Source organism: Sinocyclocheilus anshuiensis, unplaced genomic scaffold (genome assembly GCF_001515605.1).
Source record: "Sinocyclocheilus anshuiensis isolate Anshui unplaced genomic scaffold, SAMN03320099.WGS_v1.1 scaffold4327, whole genome shotgun sequence".
Taxonomy (NCBI): domain Eukaryota; kingdom Metazoa; phylum Chordata; class Actinopteri; order Cypriniformes; family Cyprinidae; genus Sinocyclocheilus; species Sinocyclocheilus anshuiensis.
In genome coordinates, this window is record NW_015544801.1 from 79589 (window position 1) to 92812 (window position 13224).

At 37.5% G+C, this 13224-nt stretch overlaps 2 protein-coding genes across 6 annotated transcripts in view; both read right to left on the reverse strand.

The window, feature by feature from the left end:
- Positions 1-8606, reverse strand: part of LOC107698240 (serine/threonine-protein kinase MARK1-like) — a 66425-nt gene extending 57819 nt beyond the window's left edge. For 2 of the 5 annotated variants that reach the window (XM_016499214.1, XM_016499212.1), the window contains exon 1: positions 8113-8603. In XM_016499214.1, the coding sequence (XP_016354700.1) occupies positions 8113-8163 (51 nt within the window). In that variant the 5' untranslated portion in view covers positions 8164-8603. Of the gene's footprint in view, positions 1-8112 lie in introns of all 5 variants that reach the window. The other 3 variants (XM_016499215.1, XM_016499213.1, XM_016499216.1) reach the window with 2 other exon arrangements.
- A 1706-nt stretch (positions 8607-10312) lies between these two features.
- Positions 10313-12130, reverse strand: LOC107698238 (inactive tyrosine-protein kinase 7-like). Its single transcript, XM_016499210.1, has 5 exons — positions 12111-12130; positions 11900-11980; positions 11652-11803; positions 11233-11411; positions 10313-11145 (listed from the first exon to the last, which is right to left on the reverse strand). The coding sequence occupies exons 3-5, from the start codon at positions 11771-11773 to the stop codon at positions 10985-10987; spliced, it is 462 nt and encodes a 153-aa protein (XP_016354696.1). The 5' UTR covers positions 11774-11803; positions 11900-11980; positions 12111-12130; the 3' UTR covers positions 10313-10984.
- Positions 12131-13224: the final 1094 nt, after the last annotated feature.

The following is a 13224-nucleotide window of genomic DNA, read 5'->3' on the forward strand; positions in this document are numbered from 1 at the left end:
TGTTGGTCAGTTTGTCTGCTTGACAATCCCATTTTGCACTGCAACAATAAAACTGAAGTGAGATAAACAAACAGAGAAATGTTTATTTTTAGTTAAAACAGATGTTGTCAAAGTTTTCCTTTGGGGACATAATTTGAAGTTGGAAAAAAGGTATTAAATTGCAATATTTCGCAGAGTATCGCAATATATTTAAAATCACAATAATATTGTATCGTGACACAACCTTCAGTGATGCTATGCTCTGCTCATATGCTCTGATAATAATAGCTTTGTAGGACTATACATTATTTGGATAATTAGTCAAAAAAAACAACAACAACAACAATAACTTATATCTGATTCTGTTACATAGAAGTGAATAAAAATAATATATATTTAATATTAAGGTAACACTTTTCAATAAGGTTCCATTAGTTAATGTTAGTTAATGTATTAACTATCATGAACGAACAATGAACAATACATTTATTACAGTATTTATTAATCTTTCTTAATGTAAATGAGAATACAGTTATTCACTGTTAGTTCATGTTAATTTAGAGTGCATTAACTGTTAACAAGCACAACTGTTGATTTTAATAATGCATTAGTAAATGTTGAAATTAACATGAACTAAGATTAGCAAATGCTGAAGAACTATTGTTCATTCTTAGTTCATTAACTAAAGTAGTTAACTAATGAACCTTATTGTAAAGTGTTACCAATATTAATATCAATTCTGTCCAGTTTTATTGTGTTATTTTCAGTAAATGTGTGGTTATTTTATTGGCTTGTGTTTTTTTTTTAAATTCAGTATCATTAAAATTAAGTTAAATTGAAAAAGTCTTTATATTATTTAATAAAATAATAAATAATCATTACAAAGCATTTTCGGTTTCGGTTTTCGGCCCAGAATTTTCATTTCGGTGCATCCCTAGATGTAAGACTACATGTTTTATTTAATTTAATTTAAATTTAACAGTAATTTACTTTCAAATGCCCCAATTGCTGAAGGGTCTGCACAACTTTTTATTACAATTTCAAGTTGCATTGTTCAAAATATCTGTAGTAGCACAGCAGTGCATACCTGTTTACATTTAATTAAGGTGGACTCGATTAGACCGTAATACAAATAGTTGAGTTTGCCAGGTGCATACAACATTTATGACAGGTTTTCATGAAAGTGTTGGTCAGTTTGTCTGCTTGACAATCCTATTTTGCACTGCAACAATAAAACTGAAGTGAGATAAACAAACAGAGAAATGTTTATTTTTAGTTAAAACAGATGTTGTCAAAGTTTTCCTTTGGGGACATAATTTGAAGTTGGAAAAAAGGTATTAAATTGCAATATTTCGCAGAGTATCGCAATATATTTAAAATCACAATAATATTGTATCGTGACACAAGTATCGTGATAATATCGTATCGTGAGGCCTCTGGTGATTCCCACCCCTAATATATATATATATATATATCCTTTTCCCCATTAAATTAGACCAAAATAATATTTTAACAAAACTGCTTCACTGCTTAATAAAAAAAAAATAAAAAAACCTGTCCACCATTTGGTTCAGTCAACATACAAAAATAAATAAATTAAATAATCTGACCTATTTAATCGCAAGGCATGTGGTGTGACTCCCCAACAACTCAAAATAACTGTTCACCTTAAAAAACTATATAAATTTTTTTTTTTTGCAAATGAAGATATTTACACACATGCATTCAAAGTGTAAGGAAAATTATAATTTTTGCCTTAATAGTTAGATAAAATTTGAAATCTCCTTGAACCATCATGAATACAAAAAGTTCACTTCAGAACATGTTTTAAACAAGATAATGGACACTTTTGATCATCAATGACCCCGATGTTGATTATAAATATAAACATTGATACAGATAGCTTGAATTATATTTTATCCTAGTATATTGACCCAGTATTTGTATTTATACACAGGTTATTATGTTATCGCATGATCAGCTCTCATCAGTTAGTAAATTCGGTTTGAGATCCTCATTATTTTCACTGTTGTGACTCGTCTTGCACCATGAGCACTGCATTCAGTCACTGCGTTGAGTAAAAGAAGTTCAACTTTTAAAAAGACCGGCATTCAGTTCCATTCTGCTGCACTGCGTCTCAAAAAAGCACACTGCGTGAAAGGCCCCTCAGAAGGCAGCCAGGCAGCTCACTTGGTTTGGGAACACAGCTCAAGTCTGATCAGAAGCCACAGATAAAAAAAAGTGAATCCTGAAGAGAAGGCAGATGAAATGAAACAGCTGCAGTTTTGTGGGCATTCCTGCTTTAGCATGACAATAAACACACTGGCTGGACAAAAACATTCCGACAAGGTACGATCTCTTTATACACTTCCCCCTCTCCGCACACACACACACACTTGTCCCTTTAAAAGCACTCCCTTCTCTCGCAGCCTTTCCTCTGTTACGTAACTGTCGTAAAAGTGAAAGCATCTGCAAGAGCTCTCTAAAATGCTCTGACTCACGTTTGTTTTGATTTCAAATTCACGTGAGTATTTCCATTTTGCATAAAGGTTCGTCCTGACAGCAAGCGATTCTCCACTACACACTTCACTGAAATCTTGGGCTGGATGTAAAATAATGTTCAATTCCTGCATCACTTTCACGTCCATACCCTGTTCTTGAAACATACTATAATACAAGTACGCAAAAGAAGAAAACACTTCTAGCAGACTCGAATTCATGCAACACTGCTTTCTGAAATGTACACAATTGCAAGCACGTATTGCATTCTCAGGGTGGCCACAAGGGGAGCTATAGCGACACAAGTTAGTTAAACATAGGGTAGCAACAACTATCCATAAAATTGAAAATAATCAATATTTAAAATAATCTACAATGAATTTGATCAATTGCGTCTGTTTGTCTCCGCCTCCACCAGTCACATTATTTTGTAGCAGTGAATAACGTAACTAAGGCGTGTTTGCACCTGGTATTAAGATGTGTTTTTGTCAAACCGATCACAAGTGGACAAAGCTAAATACAGGTGTAAACAGGGTCTACATTTTTTTAGCTTGTCTACTTTCGACTACTTCCAGATGTAGTCGAAAACGCATTCGCTAGCCAGACGGGGTTTAAACTTTGCCGTCTGAAATCGTAGGTTTGGTTTGAAGGTGAAAAAATGTAAAAAGCACAATGCTTTCCTGATTCTAACACAAACCCACAGCATTCTGAGTAGTTTTGTGGCTATCAGAGCTTAATCGAAAGCGTCTGCGCTCTGTATCGTTTTCTGTTGTCTCCTTTTACACTCTTATGTAATTTGCGCGAGCTTATTTCGTAGGCATTCAATATATATGACTTCAGGGTCCAGGTCCCGACTGGCTCATCAATCAAGTAGTGCATAGTTAAGATACAGGAATAGTTACAGAATAGTTGGCCTGCAACCTAAAAGCAAAGGTCACACCGCTGGCTCTTGATTTGTTAATTAAAGTCGATAGGAGATCATCGGCGCTGTTGTATCTGTGCCCACTTGAATAATTTACAGAACTAGTTTTCCCTAAATGTGGGGTTCTCATCTCTTTCCTGCAGAGTTTAGCTCCAACCCTGACCTCCAACTTTCTAGTAACACTGTAGACCTTGATGAGCATCAGGTGTGTTTGATCAGGGTTGGAGGTAAACTCTGCAGGAAAGTGGACCTCGAGGGCCAGAGTTGAGAATAGCTTATTATTAATTATTGCATTCACTGACCAGATAGTCAAACAATTGTTCAAGCAATTCAAACAATACTCGTCAATTACCAAAATAATTACTGATTTCAGCCCTCTTCTTCAATTACTCTGGAAACTGTGTCACTGTTCATATTCTCCAATTCATGCACAGATAGTAAGGCAGCTGCGTTGGAGGGGGTGAGAGCGTCTTATAGTTTGACAGCTGCATTGATTATCCCAGAGAGAAGTGCACTGATATCCAAAACCCCTTTGACCTCCGCCAGGACACACTGCAGCAAACAGTGCTTTACAACACTCCTTCCTCTTATCCACAAATCAGCCCGTCTGCGACTTCAAGCCCAACGACTACAGACAAGAGTGAATGCAAACCAAGCAATAAAACCGAATCAATATCTAATGACTATTTCAACTCTTCTTCGTACGGTTAATAGTCCTGTGTCAAAACTCATATCACCCATAATGCATTTAAAGAGATAATTCACTGAGAAATTTAAATTCTGTCATCATTTACTCAGCCTTGTGTCATTCCAAACCTGTATGACTTTTCTTCATGAGGAGGGGGTAAATGATGGCAAAATAATATTTAATATTTTTTTTGGGGGGGGGACCATCTCTTTAAATGAAATGAAGGTAAGTCAAGATGATATATTATTTATGATTCAAAGTTTGTGCAATTTTTGTAACAATAAATTCAAGTTAAAGTTCCCCAAATTGGAGATCATGAGCTAATGAAAAGCTTGACTAAATCAGAAAAAAATTCAAATTAAAACAAATAATTTAAAAGTATAAACTATCAAAATAAAACAGTTAATACAAATATTTTAATTAATATTTTAAATCATATAAAATAATATTTGTTTACCTGTAAGTCATAGGACGATTAACCAACATTAGGGAATCATGAACATGTATATGTGTTGTTTAATAATTGAAATATTAACTTTTATCTCAGAGGGACTTCAAGAAAGTATTTTAGTTCAAAGTGGTTTGGATGACAAAAAAATCCCTGCAATAAATGACACATTATAAAGTGTAACTTAAGAGTCCTTTTTTCTTTTCTTTTTTAAGTATGTTTAGATTAGACCCCAAATGTAAACAAATATACATCAGAAACCAAAGTTCTAAAACAGCAGGTCCCAAATTTAAATTATTATAATTTTAATAGATTTCCATTTCGATATTTACACTTAAGAATCTAAATGCTTTCTGGAGTCACTCTGGAATAGATTAGACACCAAGTTTCTGATGTCAGTTCAGAAAATAAGTTTCTTTTTATATTCTCTGTTTTCGTTTAAATTTAAAATGTTGTACTTTTTATACATTTTCTAATTCCTATTGATTTTTATTGATTTTTTTTTATTTTTTTTTTTTTATTTTTTTTTTAATAAAATACAAAAATATTTACAATAATTATATATATTGTATATTTATTTTAATATATATAGGCCTATATATAATTATTGTAAATATTTTTGTATTTTATATATATATTTAAATTTTTAATTTCAAATCAAGGACAAATATTTCCTTGACTTTTAAGATTTTATTAACTTCCATGATTATTTACGGATTGGAAATCACAATTTAAAATTCCCAGATTTGTTCATAAGCTACAGAAAGTTACAGTGTAAGCAGTGTAAAAACACGTTTACTGACTATGCAAAAGATATTACATTTAAATATTCAAAACTTTGAAGGGAAAAATGTAAAATGTGTAAGAATCTGTCAGTAAAAACAGTGATCAGCAATTACATATAAACACTTTTAGTTTAATGGCGATAACAGGCCTGACCGGGTGAGATGTACAGAGCTGATGACAGCCATCTCTAGAGGTTTCCTCCACTGATTCAGCATAAATTACTTACATTAATGACCCGCGCCACACACCCAGACGACCTCGGAGCATTTCTGTGCTTTTCATTAATCACAGCCTGTAATTACATGACGGAGTCAACAGCCCCTCTGCAACCATTATAAGCGGGTCATAAAGATCCTCCCACAGGCCGCAGACCTGATCCTGAGTGTCCTTCTGCATCACTGGAGGATTTCAACACAACACAAGTGCAGGAATCCTTTACATAATCAGAGCTCTGCAGGCCGATAACCTGAGATGACATTAAACCCTCAGGAGCATGAGACACGGCCTATTTTCTCCAATAACTCACTGATCAAGATCCTTCCCCATTGTGCTGACAGTGAGTAATTCCTCTGTGAATCAAGTTTTTTTGTGAATCTACAAAATGCAAAGATCCCAAAATCTCACTGCATTTCCTCATACCTTCAAATCACACTTATATGTGACCCTGGAGCACAAAACCAGTCTTAAGTCGCTGGGGTATATTTGTAGCAATAGCCAAAAATACATTGTATGGGTCAAAATTATAGATTTTTATTTTATGCCAAAAATCATTAGGATATTAAGTAAAGATCATGTTCCATGAAGATATTTTGTAAATTTCCTACCGTAAATATATCAAAACTTAATTTTTTATTAGTAATATCCATTGCTAAGAACTTCATTTGGACAACTTTAAAGGCAATTTTCTCAGTATTTAGATTTTTTTGCACCCTCAGATTCCAGATTTTCAAATAGCTGTATCTCAGCCAAATATTATCCTATCCTAACAAACCATACATTCCAAAAATGGACCCTTATGACTGGTTTTGTGCTCCAGGGTCACATTTCATTGTCCAATAGCATTTTTTATATCTGAATGAAAGCATGAAATACCTAGTTTTGAAATGGGGAAAATTTTCAGCGAATTACAACTTAAATTTTGGAATGGCTTTTGACGACTGGGCATAAAGCGCACTTTTATGGTGACTGCTTTGTCCTTTTGGGAGCACACCAGAGCAAGAACTATGGGAAAGAGCTGTGTAAAGATTCTCCTTTTGTGTTTCACAGAATAAAAAAGCAAAACTCCATGTCCTAACTAATGCAGAAATATGGCAGACGGGCTTAACATTTTTAATTTGCCCACTTTATTAAGACAAACAACAAAGATATATATATATATTTTTTTTTTTTTACAGTCAAACACAAAATAAAAATGTAAACAAATATCAACAAATGCAAATGTTTATTTTAAATTCGACTAATATTCATTCTTTATTCACAATCTCCTCATCACAGGAAGGCACAGCACTCAATTCAGCATGTGTTCGTGTTTGTGTGAGCTGTCTGCGTCACTCACGCGCCTATATCGTGCGCTATATCGAACATTTTTCTTCATCGTTATCGATGAAGGTGTACCGTCGATTAGGGCTGCATGATAAATCGAAATGGAATCGAGATCGTGATTCGACAGAAGCTGCGATTGTCATGCATATCTTTCAGTGAAGCACGGTTCTGTGATCAGCAGTAAATCTCCATCCAAAGGCCAGAGGGCGCTCTCACGCTGAAACTCCAAATATGCCTCGCAGAAGAAACCCAGAAAATGCCTATTGCTGCAGCTGAATAAACAGAAGATTCAACTGCTTTCATTGATTCAACGTGACTAATAAACACACGACTACGGCAATATACGGTTTCAATCGCATTCGATTAATCATGCAGCCCTACCGTCGATAAATATCGATACCGTTTTATTGCCCAGGCCTAGCACAAATACATGCCGTGCATAAATTTTCATCGTTTCACAGAAAAAAACAGCATATTCTGTCCAAACCAGAAGTGATAAAGCAATCAAAACTCTTCCTTCTCAGCTTGTCCTAAACAGCGGAGCAAAGCAACAGCACATTTCTCACGGCCAAATCTGATTGGTCCAAATTCACACTAAACTCCAAATCTCTAGAAACCTGGTAAGGACACAGTCTGACATGATCCGGGCTAAAGCATTTCTTTAACTTCAGTGTCAGTGGATGATAAACAATTTCTGTTTTCATGTCCCAGTATTTGCTGTCATTCATTTGCATTAGCGATATCAGCAGTCTCTCACTGAAAACCCCATTTAGTGAACTCTAAAGTAGGCCTACCCTGTTGAAAAAAACAGCATATGCTGGTTAGGTATGTACCAGCATCCCAGCTTCAAAACATAACTAACCAGCATATGCTGGTTTTTTTCAACAGGGATACTGAGCTTATTATACATTGATTACAATGCAGTTACGTGTAAACAGTGTGGAAATTGGTGCCGGGACGCTGAAGCATGAGGTGGGACAGCTTCAATCTGATATGATGATGATCATCAGTGTGTTGCATTGCTTAACACAGGATAGGAATCTATATACTTATACAAACTAACATAACTGTAATGGCTTAAATTCAACACTGGACACCATTATCAAACCTCCAGAAGACAGAACGAGTATGTGTTCAACCAGTCCGGCTCATTAAACGCCTTAACGAAACCACAAGGACGCGAACGAGAACAAACGCATTATAATCATGAATATTCATGCGCACCGATACAGTGTTTCATTGACTTACATTCTCGGCGTCGCGCTCGTTGACGGTGGGCAATGGTGTTCGGGTCAACATCTTGTGTTTACAGGCCGCTCGGTACAGCAGAGCCGCGGAGCCGGGCTTAGCGAAGATAGCGCGGAAGATAGGAATGTCCGACCCCCGTCACACCGGCATGTCTCCGGGCCTTCAACCTGCACCGCGGCGGCGGCTTTCTGGACTATAACATGCACACATCCAGGAGCGGCCCGCGTCAGCCGCGAGCGAGAGAGAGACAGAGCGACGCGACGCTGCGGATGCGCGGACAGGGCGAGCGCGTGCGTGCGTGTGTGTGTGGAGCCCAGGCTCCTGCATTGATCCACCCTGATAGAAACACACACAGAGGGGGAGGACGATGATAGAACTCAGTGCTTCTGTCGCAAAATAATCAATCCGTTAGTTTTAACCCGTGCATAAGCTCAATCAGTGCTTTAGTTTGAGACCGTGCAGTGTTTGGGGAAAGTGCATAAACCTACACTGTTCAAATGTTTACCACTGGCTCTTAAAATAATATGCCTCCACATCTGACCTACATCACCACCTAATGGATATAAAACAGTACTAAAATCTTCAGGGTCATTTTTTTGGATTTAGCACAAAAATTAAAGCCTAAATGTCTTTACCTAAATGTTTCATTTAAATTGTGTGTCGGGAATATAATTAATAGATAATAACCTCTCACAGATGTCCTCATAATCATCCTCCACACCGCTAGAGGGAGCCAGCATCTGAGTTCTGGAGGTGTGCAGCACAATTCTAGCATTGAAAATATACTAGTATACTACTCTTACTGTTTCTGCCTTATAACAAATTAAAATAATAAAAAACAGACAAAACAACAAGAAAAAGGCAAAACATCTACTATACTATATTTAAACTTTAACAATTTTATGTACGTATACCATGCACTGCAGAAATACAGGGGTTGGACAAAATGACTAAATAATGTGAACACCCACTATTAGGCCTATAGGGGTTCATATAATTTGTGTAGACTACAATGCAATTATTATTATTATTTTCATCGTCTGTATTCTCTAGGTTGTATATCAGTATAAGTTGTGTTCAGCAGTGTTTAGTACAAGCGCTCGGTGAAATGAGTGACTTGTTTGTGACTTTCAAAAAGAGCAAATCATTGGAGCCCATTTAGCAGGAGCATCTGTAACCTTAAAAGCCCAATTGTTTAGTGTTTGAAGAACAATAGTCTTCCGGATTATGACTGCATACACAATGCATGCAAGACTTCATCAGCGAAGAAGAACAGTGCACAAAAACCTAAACGTGACAGTTTCGTGTCCAAACACGGAACTACTGCAGCAAAGTGACAGCAGAATTTGACCCTGTCTCCACAAAAACTGATCATGGAGAACTTCACAAAGCCAACATGCATGAATAAGCTGCACTTGCTGAACCTTTAATCACAGAAACCAATGCTAAAATGTGAAAAAGAGGGAGTCAAGATCATAAAGCCTGGACAGTTGGAGCACCAAGACGGACTTCAGCATCTGAGCTGAGCGTCATCAAACCACTGGACACAGTTTTGGAGAGAAGAGTGAGAAGCCGATTCCCTCCTTCAGCCACTGACAGATGTTAATTCAGCTGGAGCCTATTCAAAAGATGGACGAACGTATTCTAAGAAGGTGGGAAGCTGTATTAAAGGCAAAGGTGAAGAAACATTGCCTGTTTCCCAGGTCTTCACATTATTTTGTCCAACCCCTGTAGGTTTTTAAGGACTAAATCAAGACTTGTAAGCAGATCAAGCATGTAAAGAAGACACTTTAAAAGGATAATTCACCCAAAAATGGCCATCACCGACTAAAAGACTGCTCCTCAAGCCTTCCACCAAAGCTGAAGGTCCAGAACCACCTTTTCTTCAGTGGAAATGATAGAAAGCTCAGCAGGGTCTCCATTTCCTTCAGAGAATAGGAATCTCCAGCCCTCACCACTTCATTCAGCTGCAAGCTGTTTCTGTGATAACTGCACACTCTACAACCATCAGAGTCATCTTCTGTCCTGATGGAAAACGTCAGGTGCAGCCATGGCCTATGAGCTTCTGTAGAACTGACAAGCTTATAAAGTAACTTACTTTTGCTACATTTGGTTATTTACGTTTACAGAACATGAAATCAAACAAGCTTTGTTAAAAAGTGAAATTTTATTGCAACAGCAGAGTCAAGAATACCTCTGAATTTTTATAGAAACCGATATGTAACGTGTGGGTAGCAATTACAAGATAAAACACTGAACTCTTTACTAACCAACCAATAAAACACTATAAATGTATATATATATAAAAAAAAAAAAACATTCAAGGCTTTCCAAGTCGTAACATACAGCGTACTAAAATCAAGACATCCTTCATTTTACAGGCACTTGAAATTTGAAATGTATTCGTCTTATAAACAGTTTTCTCAACAGTCTGTTTCTATGAGTACTTCTGAATTATATAAAAAGGTCATAAACATAAAAAAGTCATATAAACAGTACCTCTCTGTACATTGAACAAACAGGACCTTTTAAATAAATTAAGAGGCTCCCGAGACAATCCTTCTAAAATATAAAATTGGTCAGTGCATGGTTTGCTATTACAAACGCACTATATTTTACTACATTTCATCGTTTTGAGTGGGCAAACTCAAACTGAGAAGTGATAGGGCAGCTTTTGTACAAACACCATTAAGAACCAAATGTTTGAGGAACCTTCTAAAACATTTTAAAACACACACACACATACATATACATATAAGGAAGAAATGGTGGAAAATATAACAAATTCCAAGTCCTTTTGTTCTTGAGGCAAGACACTTGAATCTGAACATTTAGGGTTTTGAGCCATGGCTTGCAGGACGATCCAGTTCTCTCACACTTTACTTTCAGAGGGCAGATCGCTGAGTGCGGCGGAGATGTTGCTGAAAGACAGTCTGTCTTTGGGGCTGGCGGCCCAGCAGCGCACCATCAGCTTGAAGACCCGAGACGGACACCCCTGAGGAGGAGACAACTTCAGCTTCCCTTCCTGCAGAGCTGTAGAGACACAGATAAAGAGAATTAGAGACAAATCACAACCGTCAGTCAATATACAACCCACTTGACTTTTTTTGTGAGGTGCACCTTCTAGAACTTTGTCATCCGTGAGCTCGGCGTAAGGCAGCTCCCCAAAGCTGAAGACCTCCCACATGAGCACCCCAAATGACCACACGTCCGTCTTGGTGGAGAAATCGTCCTCAAAGACGGCTTCAGATGGGAGCCAACGCAGAGGAATCCAGGACTGGCGATAATGGTAGTACTCGCTACACAAACACAGAAAAGAAACCATGACGACTTTGTCACCACAGGGGGGAAGCAGTGTATGTGATAATACAAGGAGAGCATTCACAAGCCTGGGAACAATCAATACAGGAAACGTTTGCATTGGAAAAGATGACTTCAATGGACGTTCTTTCATTCCTCATTTTAGAAATCTAATTCCTCTAAACGTGGATTAGGACTTGTTAGTGAATTTAATAAAAGGCAAACGTTGTAGAATGTACCTGTTGTAGACGTCTTTGCTAAGGCCCAGAGCAGACACTTTGATCTGTCGTTTGGAGGAGATCAGGCAGTTTCGTGCAGCCAGGTCTTTGTGGACGAAGCGCTGGTTTGACAGGTGCTCCATCCCTCGAGCCACCTGCAGACACACCGATACCTGCGAGCAGACGGCAGAGAGTGAGTGCGCTCTGACTGATGTGTGTTTATGTACATGTACTGTATATCAGAGAGACTGGAGACCGTTATTAACTACCTTCTGCTTGGTGCTGAGCGGCTGGACTTTGACTTTCTCATCTTTGCTCTTGGACACTCGCAAGTATTGCTTCAGATCACCCTGAAAATAACACACAGCAAAATGAAACAAGACCAGGAGGGAAGAAACACTTCTCAGGACATAATATTTCAATCAGTACTTCATAATACATCTAGAATAAAGACAAATGCCTCAAGAGCACATGCATTACTGTGAGGTTATCGGGCTAAAAGGGGGTGTTGTCAAGTTTTTAAAACTTCTTCGATCGTGGAGAAACTGCTCAGCCTTGAGATGCTTTTTTAGTGTGCAGAAGTGCAAATGACAGACAGACAGATAGATAGATGAAGTGTAACATCAAAGATAGATACAGACAGACAGACAGATAGATGAAGTGTAACATCAAAAATAGACAGACAGACAGACAGATATACAGACAGAGACAGACAGACAGACAGACAGATAGATAGATGAAAGGATGAAGTGTAACATCAAATATAGACAGACAGACAGACAGACAGACATCAAATATAGACAGACAGACAGACAGACAGACAGACAGACAGATAGATAAAGGGATGAACTAACATCAAAGATAGATACAGAAAGACAGACAGATGAAGGGATGAACTGTAACATCAAAGATAGATATAGACAGACAGACAGACAGACAGACAGACAGACAGACAGATAGATAGATGAAGGGACAGACAGACAGATAGATGAAGGGATGAAGTGTAACATCAAATATAGACAGACAGACAGACAGACAGACAGACAGACAGACAGATAGATAAAGGGATGAACTGTAACATCAAAGACAGACAGACAGACAGACAGATAGATGAAGGGATGAAGTGTAACATCAAAGATAGATACAGACAGAAAGACGAAGGTATGAAGTGTAACATCAAAGATAGAGACAGACAGAAAAAGGGATGAAGTGTAACATCAAAGATATATACAGACGGAGACAGACAGACAGATAGATGAAGGGATGAAGTGTAACATCAAAGATAGATACAGACAGATAGATACATGAAGGGATGAAGTGTATCAAAGATACAGACAGACAGATAGACAGACAGATAGATGGAGGGTAACATCAAAGATAGATACAGACAGACAGACGAAGGGATGAAGTGTAACATCAAAGATAGATATAGACAGAGACAGACAGACGAAGGGATGAAGTGTAACATCAAAGATAGATACAGACAGAGACAGACAGACGAAGGGATGAAGTGTAACATCAAAGATAGATACAGACAGAGACAGACAGACGAAGGGATGAAGTGTAACATCAAAGATAGATACAGACAGACAGA

Coding starts and splice junctions, on each gene's coding strand:
- LOC107698238 (XM_016499210.1), bottom strand. CDS start 11,773: ATGGAGCACCTGTCAAACCAGCGCTTCGTCCACAAAGACCTGGCTGCA. Junction 11,412..11,651: donor AGCAAAGACGTCTACAACAG/GTACATTCTACA, acceptor GTGTTTGTGTAG/CGAGTACTACCATTATCGCC. Junction 11,146..11,232: donor GGATGACAAAGTTCTAGAAG/GTGCACCTCACA, acceptor GTGTCTCTACAG/CTCTGCAGGAAGGGAAGCTG.